This window comes from Sus scrofa, chromosome 9, assembly GCF_000003025.6.
Source record: "Sus scrofa isolate TJ Tabasco breed Duroc chromosome 9, Sscrofa11.1, whole genome shotgun sequence".
Taxonomy (NCBI): domain Eukaryota; kingdom Metazoa; phylum Chordata; class Mammalia; order Artiodactyla; family Suidae; genus Sus; species Sus scrofa.
Genome location: NC_010451.4, coordinates 86,016,705 through 86,033,648, shown reverse-complemented (window position 1 = coordinate 86,033,648; position 16,944 = coordinate 86,016,705). Strand labels below are relative to the sequence as shown.

Here is a 16,944-nt window from a genome sequence, read left to right as displayed (position 1 = left end):
TTGAAACCTAAAAAAAGAACTTACATATTATTCCCAAATAAATATGAACGACTTCTCTTTTAAAAAAGTTTTCTCTATGGAGTAAATATCAGACACTGAAACACACCAAGAAAAGATTCTGAGGATGACTATGACTACAAGTAGATGTCAGTGCTGGAAGTTAATTCCACGACTGGATTACCCACTAAAATAGCAATACTCAGCTCTGGGTCAAAGAGAACCCAATTCAAAAAGAATTCATTTATCAATTCTTCTACTACTTTGTTTTAATTCAAACATTCATACACAAATAAAGGTTTCCATATTTTAATTTTTTAACATAATATACAGAACCACAATACTATTTCAATTTCAAATAATGGGCAATCATATTCAAATAGTCTTTGATTTGACAAGCTGCTGTTACAATACTGAGAAATTTCATGAAAAGGGTATTTAACAATTTCTGAGATAATCAAGTATCTTTCTGCTATATGGGCCAATGCATTAATAGTAACCCGTTTAAAAATGCAGCCTTTTGGACTATAAATTATTATAAAAGAACATCAAGATTATATAGATATACTTCCTGAATTTCTCAAATTCATTCCATTTTGAAGGCTAAAGGCAAATGTTACACATTACAACATCCATGAGGCCTTTTCTCCTTTGCACTTACCTGTAAAAATCAGCAACTAAACCACACTTTCCTGTAGACATAGCTATTTCTAGAATACATGAATATAACCAGAAGGACTACTAGAACTAAATCATCACTTTTACATTAACACTTTTCACCACAATGACATCTCTCCTAAAGAGACCAAAAAAAAAAAAAAAAATTGGGGGGAATTGAGGTTTCCCTTACTGAACTTAATATAATAGAATCATACTTTCCAGCTTTAATACACTTCAGCTCTTTTTTCCAGTAGGAACTATCGACACAGCACAATGCCACATACAATTAATCATTCCAGTGAGATGCACATTTAGATTCACAATATAATCAACACAATAGTGCCATACAAAGTTTCTCTGCAGGTAAAAACGCTAAGAAAGGCAACAGTGGACAGTGCCAGACACTGTTAATATAGGAGATTACAGGTACCACTGAGGTACAGAGGAGACCACAAGTTTCAGATTTTTCTCAGCAATGGACAAATGATAAACATTTAGAGAAACATAAAGTAAAAATATATAATTCCACTGTCAATAACGTAGTTTTTCAGATACTGTTTCCTTTAACAGGCAAATTAGCTTAAACGTAAAGTTAGAGGAAGTGTACAAGATGAGAATATGAAACATTGTTCTTGTTTTCTCATCAAAGGAATGCGCTAGGATTAGCACGAGGATCTTTCTGGTTCCTGTATCTGTAGGTCAGCCAAACACCCAGGATCTGGAATGGAGGAAAGAAAAGAAGAAAGAGAAAGTAACTGTTGTGTATTTACTCTATTTACCAGTAAAATCATCTGGACCCTCTGAAGAACTTTGTATGATGGGTTCAGAGAGGAAGAGGTTTCTTTTCCTTTTTAAAATGCAGCAAGTAAGCCAAATTAGAGGCTCTAAGAAAAATGCCTATGAACATGGTGGTGGGCTGAGGAATGGCCCTCCGAGTTTGTCTACATCATCATCCCCAGGACCTACAATGATGTCACCTTACATGGTAAAAGGGACTTGGCAGACACCACTGAGTTAAAGATTATCTGGGTGGGCCCTCTGATGTAATCACAAGGCCCTTAGAAGAGGGAAGCAGGAAGGACAAAAATAAGATACAGACAAAGGGCAATGTGATGGTGGAAGCAATGGGAAGCAGAATCAGGAAAGATGCTATGCTGGTGGCTTTAAAGACAGAGAAAGTCAAGTCAAGGTCGAACCAAGGAGCCAGGCAGCCTCAATAAGGTAAAATAGGTAGGAAAACAGGTTTCCCCTAGAGCCCCAGAAGGAGTCTCCATTTTGAGCTTCTGACCTCCAGGAGTAAGATGATAAATTTGTGTTGCTTTAACCTACTACATCTGTGATTATTTTTTAGAGCGGCAATAGGAAACCAATAAACACTGAATCGTCTTAATAGCTAAAATATCACACATTTTGATAATCTAGAAGCAAACTTGTGTTCAGCAAAAATTAAGAAATAACAAAAATCTTGTAATAAATACATTTTCCAAAACAGATCATAAAAAAAGTTATCATTCCCACCTTTCAAAGGGTGGGGGGGGACATATACTTTTAGAAAAGTAACAAGTTGTGGAGCTCCTGCTGTGGCACAGCAGAAATGAACCCAACTAGTATCCATGAGAATGCAAGTTCGATCCCTGGCTTCGCTCGGTGGGTTAAGGATCCTGCATTGCTGTGAGCTGTCGTGTAGGTTGCAGATCCCCTGTTGCTGTGGCTGCTGTATAGGCCCACAGCTGTATTGACCCCTATCCTGGGAACTTCCATATGCTACACGTATAGCATCAATAAAGAAAAAAAAAGTTGTCATTGTGCCACTTTCCATACCATATTCACTGAAGAGTTAACCAACATAACTTACTATTTTTTAATTAAGAAATGTGTATAGCACAGGGAACTTTACTCAGTATTCTGTGATAACCTATATGGGAAAAGAATCTGAAAAAGAATGGCTATGTGTATATGTGTAAGTGAATCACTTTATGGTACAGCAGAAATTATCACAACACTGTAAATCAACTATACTTCAATTAAACTTTTAAAAATGAGGGAAAAAAGAAATGAATTCATTCTGGTTCTGCTACCTCAAAGTTGATTTATTTTTAAAAAATTCTTAGACTTAAAAAGATATAAAATTCTAGTAGAACAAAATGAACTTCAAATTATATTTTCCATTTCAGATCTCTGCCAACTTTTACTCTAAATTATGTCCATTTGACTTCATAACTACTCATTAGCCCTGTAAACTACTTCTAGAAAATTATGGTCAATCCAAAATTTCCTACACTGACCACAGTAATAATTTCTGAGTTACCATAAAATTCATGACTGGCAACGTTTATAGTTACAACATGTAAGGGTTGATGCAACTATGGTTTGGTTTGTGAGTAGAAGCAAGGAAAGATAAGTATAATTTAAGGAGATGGAAAGTCTGGTTTGGAGGCTGTAGGACAGGGAGGAAAGAAGGAATTTACTTAAATATACAAAGAAAACTTTGTGTCTGGCTCTCATCTTCCCAAATTCATACAATCCAACCAAAAGACCTATATGATAAGATCTGTCATTTTCCTCATTTTACCAGTGAGGGAACAGAGGCATTGAGAGGTTAAATAACTGGGTAATGGTCACACAGTCATGAGTGCTACAACCGGGGTTCAAACCTGAGCTCCATGCTCTTAAGCACATTTGTTGTTTCATGCATGACAATCTGATGCATTATAGAACATTCTCAGGCTAACAACATCCCACCTACCATTTCAGCCATGCTAGTTGTCACAATACTGACGTACTTACAAAGGTCATCAAGCAGCTACTTCTCTGACACCCCTCAACCTGCCCGAGCATCATTTCCCTGACCCTATCTTAGACACACTGGCACACAGGGAGCTTCCAGATAGAATTGCTGAGCTCCTTAAATATCTTTATTATCACCCCCCAGGATACGTACAGCTAGCATAGGATACAATCCTTAGGGCAAATAAAGCAAGCACGTAAATTAAATAATCCTAATCTGGAGCCACATTTTGCCAGAATGTAGTTCCTCTAATTCACCTATGACAAAATGAGACCTCTTCCTGTGCCCCATGGGTGAACCACTATCTCCTCAAACCCAAAGAGAGCATGGAAAGGAGATGACATGCAAAATGCAAAAACAAACAAACAAAAAAGATCAAAGTTAGATGATTATTGCATTTTAAGCTAAAGATGTTTATGATGTTAATTTTTTCAAAGATAACACTGACTAGACCTGATCATGAACTTGGCTGATCTAGAACCTACAACCAGTATGCCTTGTCACCAAAGCACAGTTCTATGAAATGTCTATGTAGAGTGTGCAATAAGCCTGCCCTTTGTTTTTTGGGGTTTTTTTGCTTTTTAGGGCTGCACCCGAGACATATGGAAGTTCCCAGGCTAGGGGTCTAATTGGAGCCATAGCTGCCAGCCTACACCAGAGCCACAGCAACACCAGATCGAAGCTGTGTCTGAAACCTACACCACTGCTCACGGCAATACTGGATCCTTAACCCACTGATCAATGCCAGGGATTGAACCCGCAACATCATGGTTCCTAGTTGGATTCGTTTCCACTCTGCCACCACGGAAACTCCTAAGTCTGCTCTTCGTTATTGTTATATTTACTAAATATAGAAAAGCAGAAAGGAATATGCCAAAATACTAATGCTGGTTTATTTCTGAGTAGGTAATTTTAGATATATTTAATCTTTCAGCTTCATAACTTTCTGTATTTTTTAAAATTTTTACAAAACATGTACTAACTTGTAACTTTTAAATTTTAAATCAATGTTTCATTGATGGTTTAAATCTATTTTCATCAATTATAAATAGTTTAAAGGAAATCTTTCTATTTCACCTGTGACAGGAAACCATCAGCTAGTCAGCCTCGTTTCTTCTAACTTTGAGAATTCTACGAAATACTGAATAAAATAAAAACTTAAAGTGATAGTGCCTATAAAAAATAGTCACTATCCAAAAAAATCAAGTTGGATAAATTATTATTATTAAAATCTCTAGCTAGGAGTTCCTGCTGTGGTGCAATGGGATTGGTAGCATTTCTGTAGTGCTGGGATGCAGGTTCAATCCCTGGCCCAGTACTGCGGGTTAAGGATCCGTCACTGCTGCAGTTGCAGCAAGTGTAGGTTGCAACTGTGGCTCAGATCTGATCCCTGGCCTGGGAACTCCATATGCTACAGGGTGGCCAAAAAAGAAAAAAATAATAATCTCTAGCTAGGGTTCAAAAGTATGTAAAACACAGCAGGATTCCATGGAAGAACACCTCAAAAATCTAAGACACATGAGTTTATATTATTAAATAATTGATATTTTTAAAACTAATGGGGGCTGGAAGTGATGAATAGGCAGAGCACAGAGGATTTTTAGGACAGTGAACATACTCTGTATGATTCCATTATTATGGATACATTTGTCTGAGCCGACAAATTGTACAACAGCAAAAATGAACCCCAATGTAGGTTATGGACTTTGGGTGCTTATGATTTGTCAATGGAGGTTCATTTGTTGTGACAAATGTACCACTATGGTGAGTAATGGTGATGATGGCAGAAGCTATGCATGTGTGGGGTAAGAGGGAGACGTGGGAAATCTCTCTACCTTCCTCTCAATTTTGCTGTGAATTTAAAACTGCTCTCAAAAGAAAGAAAAGTTCCTCAAAAAATATTCATAGCTGAAGATGGTGTGATCTGATGAGAATAAAGAGGAGCTGCTCAAAAGAACTAAATTCTCAAAATATATCCCAGATATAAAAAAGAAACCATGTGGCAAAATTCTGATAACTGTTGACTCAGGCCACTGGAGGTTATGGAGATTGCTCATTCTGGTTTTTCCCCAGCTATATATTTAAGTTCTCATGACAAAAACCTATGTTTTCTTTCAATGGAAAGAAAGGAAAAAAAATCAACAGAAGTGCTTTCAAGCTGTACATAAATTTTCTTGAATCAGTGACAGCTCTTTCCTAAGAAAAAGAGAAATGAAAAAATGCTCAGGGTAGAAGATATGTCAGGGAAACCTTCTTTTAAAAAGTGAATACTGTGCTTGGTCTTTATCTCCACTTGGATAATACAACCAAGTGTGGATTTTTCATTCTTGAAAAAAAGAAACTAAATTAGAACAAAATATATACTACATACTCACATGTATATATAATGCACTATCTATACCTATTTTTTTTTTTTTTTTTTTTTGGTGTTTTTGCTATTTCTTGGGCTGCTCCTGCGGCATATGGAGGTTCCCGGGCTAGGGGTCGAATCGGAGCGGCATATGGAGGTTCCCGGGCTAGGGGTCGAATCGGAGCTGTAGCTGTAGCTGTCAGCCTACGCCAGAGCTACAGCAACGCAGGATCCGAGCCGTGTCTACGACCTACACCACAGCTCACGGCAACGCTGGAACCTTGACCCACTGAGCAAGGGCAGGGACGAACCCGCAACCTCATGGTTCCTAGTCGGATTTGTTAACCACTGCACCACGACGGGAACTCCTAATGCACTATCTATAATATGTTTTATACATATATAAATATATACATATAAACAAATTCAACACATGTACTATATACACATATGTATATATTATGTACACAAATGCAATACGTCACACAATCTAAATAAGATCTAACGTGTTAACATGGTGACTATAGTTGATAATACTGCATTGTACAAATTGAAATTTGCTAAGAGAGAACTTAAATGTTCTCACACACACACAGAAAATATATATATGTGTGTGTGTATGAAATGGTGGATGTGTTATTTACCTTGATAGGAGGAATTCTTTCACAATGTAAACCTACACCAAATCAACATGATTTACACTTTAAATTTCTTACAATTTTATTTGTGAATTATACCTCAATAAAACTGAAAAATGTGTATTTACTCTACTTTATTTTTAATCATACAGAGAGAAATATATTTCTAGGCCCAAGATGACTCTGCTCTTATCCAGATGCCACATCAACAGACACACACTTGGTAACTTGTGTGTCCCTATAGAAGCTCCACTTGACCAGAAGCGCAGTATATTCAGTCAGCCAATCCCCAAAGACCAAGTCGCGTCTGGACCTCCTCACCCCAAACAAGACTATGTGGCCCCAGCCAATCAGACTTTTTCTTTTTCCCTTCCTTACTCTTTGTCCTATAAAGGCTTCTTGCCTTAGGCTTTATTTTGCAGTTCCCCAGAAGGGGGCTGCCCACTTCAAGAAGTGTTAGTTTGTATATATCACCTCAATTGTCTTCTTTAACATAATAATCAAAATGAGAAAGGCCCTTCTAACCATAAAAATTAACTGGATAAACCACAGAGGAAAAAAGCAATAAACTATATGAAAAAAGTAAAATCTTCTATAAATGTTATTTAAAACTTATACAGAAGTTCAGTAAGGGAATTCCCTTCGTGGCTCAGCAGTCAACAAGCCCAACTAGAATCCATGAGGATGTAGGTTCGATGCCTGGCCTCACTCAGTGGGTTAAGGATCCAGTGTTGCAGTGAGCAGTGGTGTAGGTCGCAGACACGACTTGGATCCCACGTTGCTGTGGCTGTGGCGTAGGCTGGCACCTACAGCTCCAATTCAACCCCTAGCCTGGGAACTTCCGTATGCCGAGGGTATGGCCCTAAAAAGCAAAAAAATAAAAAATAAAAAAAGAAGTTCAGTAAATGTCAAAGAAATTGAAAGCAGAACCAAGAAGCCAAGTAGAGGGAGGGATGAAAGGAAGACAGAGACAAGCAGGGAGAGGAGGAACTAAAAGGGGTGTGGTAACATTCTTGTGCCCCGGGGTTTCCAAGACTTTCTTACAATAACATACCATATATTTCTATAGTTCATGCACAGTTTTACTTAAAAGCATTATTCTATACATGCTATTTCTGTTATCTGTTTTAAAGAGGAGTACGACATGGGCAACTAACATGACAATAATAGGGGGGCATCATCTCTTTTTAAAGGGGCACAATATGGTGACTTGCACATGAATAATTTACTGATGTCTACAAAATGACAGCTAACACTTATATTCAGCACGTGTCTTATGTCAGGTATTATTCTAAATATTAGAACTTTTACATGTAATAACTCCTTTAAGCATCAAAACAACTCTGTGAAATAGAAGATTTCCTAGGAGCCTGTTTTTAAAGGATGAGGAAATAGAAGCACAGAGAGATTAAGCAACTTGACCAAGATCTCACAATTAATAAGCAGTTTCCAACTCAGACAGTGCAGTTTTTAACTATTTGCTCTTATCTAATAGACCATCATTTAACAAGCTCATTATTGAAGAACTCATGCTGACCCCAAAGTTTGCTGTTATAAACCACAAACATTCTTGTGTATTCATTTTTCATAGTTATATAATTATCTCCCTGAAACAAATCACTATAAGAATTTATGAGTTAAAAAATTTTCATTTTGATACACATTTCCAGTTTAGATACATCAAAAATATCCAGAGCTATTAATAAAGCCAATGAGGGAGGAATTAGCATTCCTCAAAAATTATCAAAATAACGTGTGTGGGAGTTCCCGTCGTGGCGCAGTGGTTAACGAATCCAACTAGGAACCATGAGGTTGCGGGTTTGGTCCCTGCCCTTGCTCAGTGGGTTAACGATCCGGTGTTGCCGTGAGTTGTGGTGTAGGTTGCAGACGCGGCTCGGATCCCGTGTTGTTGTGGCTCTGGCATAGGCTGGCGGCTACAGCTCCGATTCAACCCCTAGCCTGGGAACCTCCATATGCCGCGGGAGCGGCCCAAGAAATGGCAAAAAGACAAAAAAAAAAAAAAAAAATGCTAACCTCTCATGCCCAAAACAGGAATCCCTAGGCAAAGGAGGGAAGCTTTTGAGTTATTTGCACATACCTCTGTAAAACTGAAGAAGAGGCCAATGCCACCAACAAATTGCAAAACCTCTCCAGCATATTTTCCTATTATCGGAGCACATGGTGAGCACGAGTGTCTGCTTTTCATACAGCTCTGTAGCAATATTTGAAAAAAAGAACTTTTATTTCAAAGTACACATATAATGAACAGATTTTTTTCTTTAAAGCATCCACCTAAAAATTAGTGTCTGAAATATCAAATCCTATCTGGGGCCTTGGTTCTATAGTAGTGTCCAGAATTCTAAGGTGGCTCCCAAGATGCCCACTTCCCCATGTCCACGCCCTGAATAATTACCCCTTGAGTGTGGGTGGGATTTGTGAATGTGATGGATCATCGCCTCCATGTTTATGCTGCCTTAGGTAAGACACTGTCTGAATAGAATGGAGATAGATTCTCATGCTGGCTTTGATGCTGCCATGCTTGGGATGGCTGTGTAGTTAAGACATTAGGGAAGACTTTAGGAGCTGAGAGACAACCAGCAAGAAAATGGGACATCAGTCCTACAACCACTAGAAGCTGAATTCTTCCAACAATAGCTTGGAAGACCCCAAAGCTCAGAGGAGACTGCAGCCCTAGCCCACATTTTGACTTCTTTCTGGTGAGATTTGGAGCAGAGGACCCTGCTAAACCATACACAGACTCCTGACTTGAGAAAACTGAGATAAGAACTGGGTGTTGTTTTACCCACTAATATTGTGATAACATATTACATAACAATAGAAAACTAATAATTCCACAAAAGAGGCCTCATTGAGGGGCTATCTAATTCACGGCTCAGAGACCAGATAATTATGAGTTTCCCCCAAATAAAAACACATGTAACTTTCCCAGGAGCCAAGCTCTAAGTCTACTCTCACACAAGATTGGGTTGGAATTGGGAGGCCAGGGGTCTGGCCTGGGACAACCAGATGGCTCTAGTCAGTCCATCACTAGCTCAGCCCCCAGATAGAAAGGGCATGAAGTTGTGACGGGGAAGAAGGAGGAGAGGAAAGACGGTGGTTCCATGTGTTACATATGCTAGCATTATGTAACATAATGGGGTGTTTAGCTGGTTGAGAGTTATTTACATGCCTCCTCTGCATCTCTAGGGCTGTTCTACAGGTATTTTCTCTTTCACAACTTGTTCTAGGAGGAGCTGAATGAGAAGGAATTAGAAGTGAAGAGCCAAAAGCATCTGTGTCTGGAAGGGCCCTGGAATATTCACTACTCTCAGGAGTGAATATTTGAGAATCAACAAATTATAGTGTATATGGAACATAATGCTAGCATATGTAAGACATTTTAAAGTACAATTCAGTATCAGAAAGTCCATCTCTTCTATATTAAACACTATTTATCAGTATGCAATAATCTCCAAAAACAGTATTTTATACTTTGTACTTACAGCCAGACAGGTGTCATTTGGGTTTAACCTTCGGAACCCACAGCAGTTTAAATTTCTCTGGATGTCATTTCGAGCACTTGCTGTGTTGTTCCAACCAACTTCCAGAAGCTGACTCTAGAAAATGCATTTAGTACATATGTTAATATGTGTCATACCTGCACAGACTGTATGAAACTAGAGCCTACAACTTTTTTTGTTTGGTTGATTTTGGTCATGGCGTGCAGCAGCCTTATGTGGGATCTCAGTTTGCAGATCAGAGACTAAACCCACGCCACAGTGGTGAAAGCACCAATTCCTAGCCACTAGACCACCAGGGAATTCCCAGAGACTACAACTTTTAATACTGAGTGTACCTAAAATAAATACTCTTTATAAAACCATCAAAATTTTCAAAGGGTTATGCCTCAATCTGCAACAAAAAGAAAGCACTATTTCTATCCCAAGGAAAAAAGGCCTTAATACTTACATATGATTTAAAGGAAGCACTTAGTTCAAGAGCCTAATTCTCAGTGTAACAAGGCAAATTTTCCATTGCCTCAAAACAGAGACCCATATTCTCCTATGAATTAGAGTCTGAAAAGAGTAATTGCTAGAATGAAATCGCAAACCTTCTGAAGCAAAAGTTTCATTGCATAATGGTAGGAAAAGACTAGATGAACATCTTTTTAAAAAATGAATAGCACTTTTTACCCAGTGTGTGCAAAATCCTATTTAAAGGATGCAAAAAATAGCATCACTTGGTGTTTCAGGACTGTAGTCAGCTCCACAGAAGCAATCAGGAACTAAAGACTTTAGCAATGTGGAGTGAAAAGGCATTTTGAGCAGGAAGAAATTACTTTATATTGCAATCATTCCTCCCCTTTTTTCCAACACATACTGTGTGGCATAATAAAATAAAAAGAAAGAATCTTTGCTTACCTGTTGCCCCTGATTCAGGGCTAAACAAGCACATGATACAGAAAACTGAAAAATAAATACAAGTAAGAGAATAATCATGTACTGGGAATCAAAGTTAAGGGTATTTCTGGAAACACTTAAAATAACATAAAAAAGAGCTACTGACAATTTCATAATGCACTAGAAGGAATTCACCCAGAAAATAGGACAAATGGCACTTAGAGAAAGTTCAAAAGAAAATACATACTTTTATTTTGATAATACACTGTAGATATAAATTTATATAGAAAAATACTAACTAATAATAACAACTATTTAAAAGCTGATCTATGATCTACTAGAATTTCATTTAAAGTAAAAATTCTTACACAGATAAACGGGAAGTAAGTATAGATAAATGTATGCAAGCTTTCTTAATATTAAGCCTTAAAAAAAAATCATTGTGAAATTCTCAACCAAATATCAATGACTTGGAACTGGCCTAGAGGTCACTGAATCAGTTCAAGGTAACTCTGAATCTGCAGCACAGCAAGAGGATTATACTGCTTGCAGAACACATTCTTCACAAATGTGAAAAGGAGAGAGACTATGTAAATAGACAGTAACTTTACCATAAGAGATGTTCCTAATATTGGTTGAACAAATACACATACTGCTTGCCAAGAGTTGCTATCTGGAAATTAATTGCCTAATAATAATTTAAAATTTCTTGTAGTTATCAAGAGTACTCAGTAAGCTAAGAACAAACACGACTAGACTTAAAAAAAAAAAAATCCCACTTTTTAAAAAGGATACAAAGAAAAGCAACACTTGATGGTGTTTTACGGCTCCGATCAGCCCCACTAATGCGATCAGGAACAAGAAGATTCCCACTGCGATGACCACGCCGACCACTCGGAGACTGGAAATCAGCCCAAAGCCAATGCCCCAGGCAGCAATTCCAATTAGCAACAAACTAACCAACTGCAAAACAACCACAAAGGGCAGTGAAGGGGGTGGGGAGGGGCAGGGAGAAGAGGGGAAAAACATTAATTTACCTATTAATATCAAAAACATTTTTCAGGCACCTGCTTTATAGAATCTTACAAATGATCGGTAATACTAAACACTGGAACACATAACACGATTTCATTAGAGAGACCTGGTTGAACAAGTTATATTAATCCTTGGCCATGCTTTTTAAAAAACTAACAATAGTCTATAAAATTACATGGAGCTTACAGGTCATGTGGTTTACCAAGCCCGAATAATTACTACTTAAACCTTTGAAATAATAGTATATGTGAGACTCTGTCCAACATATCGGTTTCTTCGCGTAGAATAACTTCTTTCCTTCAAAGCCCATGACTGTCACCTTCTCTGTGGTGCCTACCTAGTCTCCAGCAAACTAACTCATCTCTCCATTTTCTGGGCAATCTCTGTTCTTTGAATATGTTTCTATTGTTCTTTTCATCACATTAACACTGTTTTGAAGCCTCTCTCTCCTAGGATTCTGTGAGCAACTTAAGAGTAAAGACCCCTTCTTTTCACCCTTCTGTACCCCCAGAATCTATCACAGAACCTGGCCCTTGGGAACCATCAAAAATTTCCCACAGCAGTGCTGCTGAAATGATCACTCTAGGTATCATTACCTACCTACTAGAATGCAAATAGAGAGATTATTAAAGCTTTTAGGATGAAAAGAGTGTAAGAGATTTTAACTATGTAGACGAAAAATGGCATTTTCAGCAAAAAGAAATTATTTTATATTCCAATCATTTAATTTATACTCTTATAAAACAAAACTGGAGTTCCCGTCGTGGTGCAGTGGTTAACGAATCCAACTAGGAACCATGAGGTTGCGGGTTTGATCCCTGGCCTTGCTCAGTGGGTTAAGGATCCAGCGTTGCCATGAGCTGTGGTGTAGGTCGCAGATGTGGCTCGGATCCCGCGTTGCTGTGGCTCTGGCATAGGCTGGTGGCTACAGCTCCGTTTAGACCCCTAGGCTAGGAACCTCCATATGCCACAGGAGCAGCCCTAGAAAAGGCAAAAAGACAAAAAAAAATTAAAAATTTTAAAAATAAATAAATAAATAAAACAAAACTAAGTGAAGAAGTCAAATACATGCTTCAATTGGTCGTTACCTGTAAAACTCCAGGTTACAACTACTTCTTTAAAATAGCACTTAAATTGCAGGCCACATAAAGATTATAATTAACTGATAGAAGATAGAATTTAAACAGGTATGTGGCAGGGGTTGGGGTGAAGGATGTGAAACAGAAAAGAGAGTGTATCTTCAAGTCACTCGAGAGCCAACCATTTCCTGGAGCAAGTTGAATATCTTGTAGGGAAGAATCGTAGTATATAAAGTGTACTTCCTAGTACCACTTCAAAGCCTAATAAATTCTGAAGTATGAAATTAATCTTCACTCATTCAAATGGACCTGTACTTAAATGTGTAATTTTTATACATGTAGTCACAGTTGATCAGACACAAATTTAAAATGAATTGGTATTCTGAAATTTCTTACACATGTAGATATATAAGTAAAATGGCTAAACACTAACAGATACAGCAGCTGTTTGTGTTTTTCTATCCTTTTACTACAAAGCAGCAAAACTTGAGAATGAAAGAAATGATCCATAGCATGACAGGACCAAGCTATGCAATTATTCAGACTCAGTGTTCTCCACCTCGTTGGTACACACTTTTGTTTTCAGAGGGAGAAGAAGAGGAAAAACTTCTCACAAATATTGCCACCCAGACATGAGTTCTTCTCATTTCCTCAATTGTCTCTTTTCAGCAGGTCCTTTTCTATCTTTCTCATTATCATCTCACAGTCTTCTCACAACTTCAAACTATCTTGGATTAAGAAAAAGTCCTCTTTCCGTCACAAGGGAGCTTATTTTTGGCTTCGCTGTATCCAAATATAACACAATTCCTTTCATGAGGTGTAAAAGGTGGGAGCTCAAAGGAGGTATGAAGGAGAGGGAGAAGGTGCATGGAGAAGGTGATGCTGAGCATCCTTAACCGCACTGTGGGGCCAAACACCAAAGATGGTTCACATTTTAAACACGGCAGAGTAACCTGCTCCATCAGTCAGGGTTCTCCAGAGAAAGAGAACCAATAGGATATACAGTAAAAGAGAATGAGAAAGAGATTTACTTTAAGCAACTGGCTTATGTAATCGTAGGGGCTACCAAGTCCAAAATAGGTAGAGCAAAATGACAGGTTGGAAATTCTGGCAGAATTTCCATGATGCAGTCCTGAAACAGAATTCCTTCTTTCTTAGGAAGCCTAATCTTTGTTCTGAATGCTTTCATATTTCATATTGTAGATAAGGCCCACAATTACTTCAGGTCAATTCAGTGTAAATGTTAGTTACAACTAAAATACACGTTCACGGCAACATCTAAGCTAATGTTTGAACAAACATATTAGCATCAGAGCCCAGTCAAGGTGGCAGCTAATATTAACCAACACTTGTGAACTTCAGATCCTGGGTGTGATGCCTACTTCCTAATTTACTTAAATTCAGGTACAGGACATTTACTTTGTATTTCTTTTCTTTTTTCTTTTCTTTTTTTCCTTTTTAAGGCCTCACCCATGACATATGGACATTCCCAGAAATAGGGGTCAAATTGAAGCTGCAGCTGCCAGCCTACACCACAGACACAGCAACACAGGATCCAAGCTGCACCTGCGACCTATGTCTCAGCTTGTGGCAACACCAGATCCTTAACCCTCTGAGTGTAGCCAGGGATCGAACCTGAATCCTCACAGAGAGACTGCATCAGGTCCTTAACCTGCTGAACCACAATGGGAACTTCTACTCTGTATTTCTTCTTCTTTTTTTTTTTTTTTTTTTTTTTTTTTGTCTTTTTGCTATTTCTTTGGGCCACTCCCAAGGCATATGGAGGTTCCCAGGCTAGGGGTCGAATCGGAGCTGTAGCCGCCAGCCTATGCCAGAGCCACAGCAACACGGGATCCGAGCCACGTCTGCAACCTACACCACAGCTCTCGGCAACACCAGATCGTTAACCCACTGAGCAAGGGCAGGGACCGAACCCGCAACCTCATGGTTCCTAGTCGGATTCGTTAACCACTGCGCCATGACGGGAACTCCTACTCTGTATTTCTTTATTTAGTGTTAGGGTAAAAAAGATCAGAATGATGAATAATATGATATATAAAATTCTTCTAAGCCATAGTTTTAAAGAATCCTTTTGGGAATCATACCCACTCTTTAACAATATTAAGGAAATTCTTACCACAAAATATTCATCAACAAATGGCTGGTGCCCACTATACACCAGAAGCCAGAGACAAGATATTCCTACTAAAATAAAGCTTGGCAAACTTTCTCTGGAAAGGGCTCAATAGTCACCATTTGGCTTTATGGAGCACATGCGCTCTGCCACAACTATTCAATTATAACACAAAAGCAGCAACAGATAATACATAAATGAATAAGCAGGGCCATGTCCCAATATTACTTCATTTACAGATAATGAAATTTAAATTCATGTAATTTTCCTGTGGAACAAAACATCCTTCCCTTGATCTTTTTTCAACCACTTAAAAATGTGAGAGCATTCTTAGTTGTCCAGTTATACAATAACAGACAGTGGGGTGGATATGGCCCATGGGCTGTAACTCGCTGACCTTTGTTCTAGAACTCAGAGTAGAAGAGAATGAAACATTACAATAGGACAAATCATTGCTACATTAGAGATTTTCACCAAGTAGGGCAGAGAAGAGAATGATTAAAAAAAAAAAATCCAAATATTTGCAGCAACATGGGTGGACCCAGAGATTATCATACTAAGTGAAGTAAGTTAGAGAAAAATAGATATCATATTATATCACTTAATTGTGGAATCTAAAAAAAAAAATGATTCAAATTAACTTACTTACAAAACAGAAGTAGACTCACAGAGAAAACAAACTTATGGTTACTAAAGGGGATAAGGGGGGGGATAAATTAGGAGTTGGGATTACTATATACACACTACTATATATAAAATAACCAATACATATATACATGTGTGCATGTGTGGGTGTGTAATATGTGTAACTGAATTACTTTGCTGTCCACCTGAACCTAACACAAGATGGTAAATCAACTAAACTTCAGTTTAAAAAAAAAATATATGGATAAACAGACTAAATCAAAGACTGCAAAGAAACCATAAAAGAGCAAATAGCAGATTGAAAAATCGACCTTAACTGCTTTTTACCATATATAGTACAAGAATGAGTATTTTATCAGATGGCAGAAGATATGACTAAATGAAGTGTCTAAAAAGGACAAGGTCATCCTGGATTATCAAGTCGTCTCTAAATGTCATCGCAAGCATTGTTTTAAGAGAGAGGCAGCAGAAGATCAGAGAGACAGAGAGGAGATAATGTAAAACCTAAGCAGAGGTTGATGAGACCACAAGCCAAGGAACACTGGCAGCCACCACAAGATAGAAGAGGCAAAGGGGCAAGGAACAGGTCCTTCCCTGAGGCCTTCAGAGAGAGTGCAATCCTGTCAGCAACTTGATTTAGAAATTGTGGTCTCCTGAACTGTTAGGATAAATTTCTGTTGTTTGTCAGCCAGCGTATTTGTGATAAATTTTTTACAGCAGCCTGCATAGCACACCCCAAACAATTCACACATCCGGAGCTGAACAAGTCAGGAACATCTGTTACAGAAAGCTGCCTGATATTTAACTACCGATGTACTCCTACTATGTACCTGCCTGTCAGCAGACTCTCTCTGGCTCCCAAACCAAATCTTTTTTTTTTTTTTAAGGGCCACACCCACGACAATATGTAAGTTCCCAGGCTAGGAGTCAAATTGGAGCTGCAGCTGCAAGCCTATGCCACAGCCACAGCAACACCAGATTTGAGCCACATCTGTGACCTATACACCAGATCCTTAACCCACTGAGTGAGGCCAGGGATTGAACCCTCATCCTCATGGATACTAGTCAGATTCTTAACCCACTGAGCCACAACAGAAACTGTCCCAATTCCTTTATTTACAACAGTAGCCTTTCAGCAAAATGAGAAAACTCTCTCAGCTACCCAGTTTACAGACTTGCTAATAATGACAATCTGTTCCCTTTTGAAAAATAAGGTCT

General features: G+C 38.3%; 1 protein-coding gene across 1 annotated transcript in view; it reads right to left on the bottom strand.

Annotated features, from left to right (window-relative positions):
* TSPAN13 (tetraspanin 13) overlaps window positions 291-16,944 on the bottom strand; it is a 36,978-nt gene continuing 20,324 nt past the window's right edge. The window contains exons 2-6 of the mRNA XM_021063408.1: window positions 11,629-11,796; window positions 10,855-10,935; window positions 9,937-10,050; window positions 8,532-8,645; window positions 291-1,375 (exon numbers count right to left, since the gene is read on the bottom strand). Of these exons, the coding sequence (XP_020919067.1) occupies window positions 1,301-1,375; window positions 8,532-8,645; window positions 9,937-10,050; window positions 10,855-10,935; window positions 11,629-11,796 (552 nt within the window). The 3' untranslated portion in view covers window positions 291-1,300. The remainder of the gene's footprint in view (window positions 1,376-8,531; window positions 8,646-9,936; window positions 10,051-10,854; window positions 10,936-11,628; window positions 11,797-16,944) is intronic.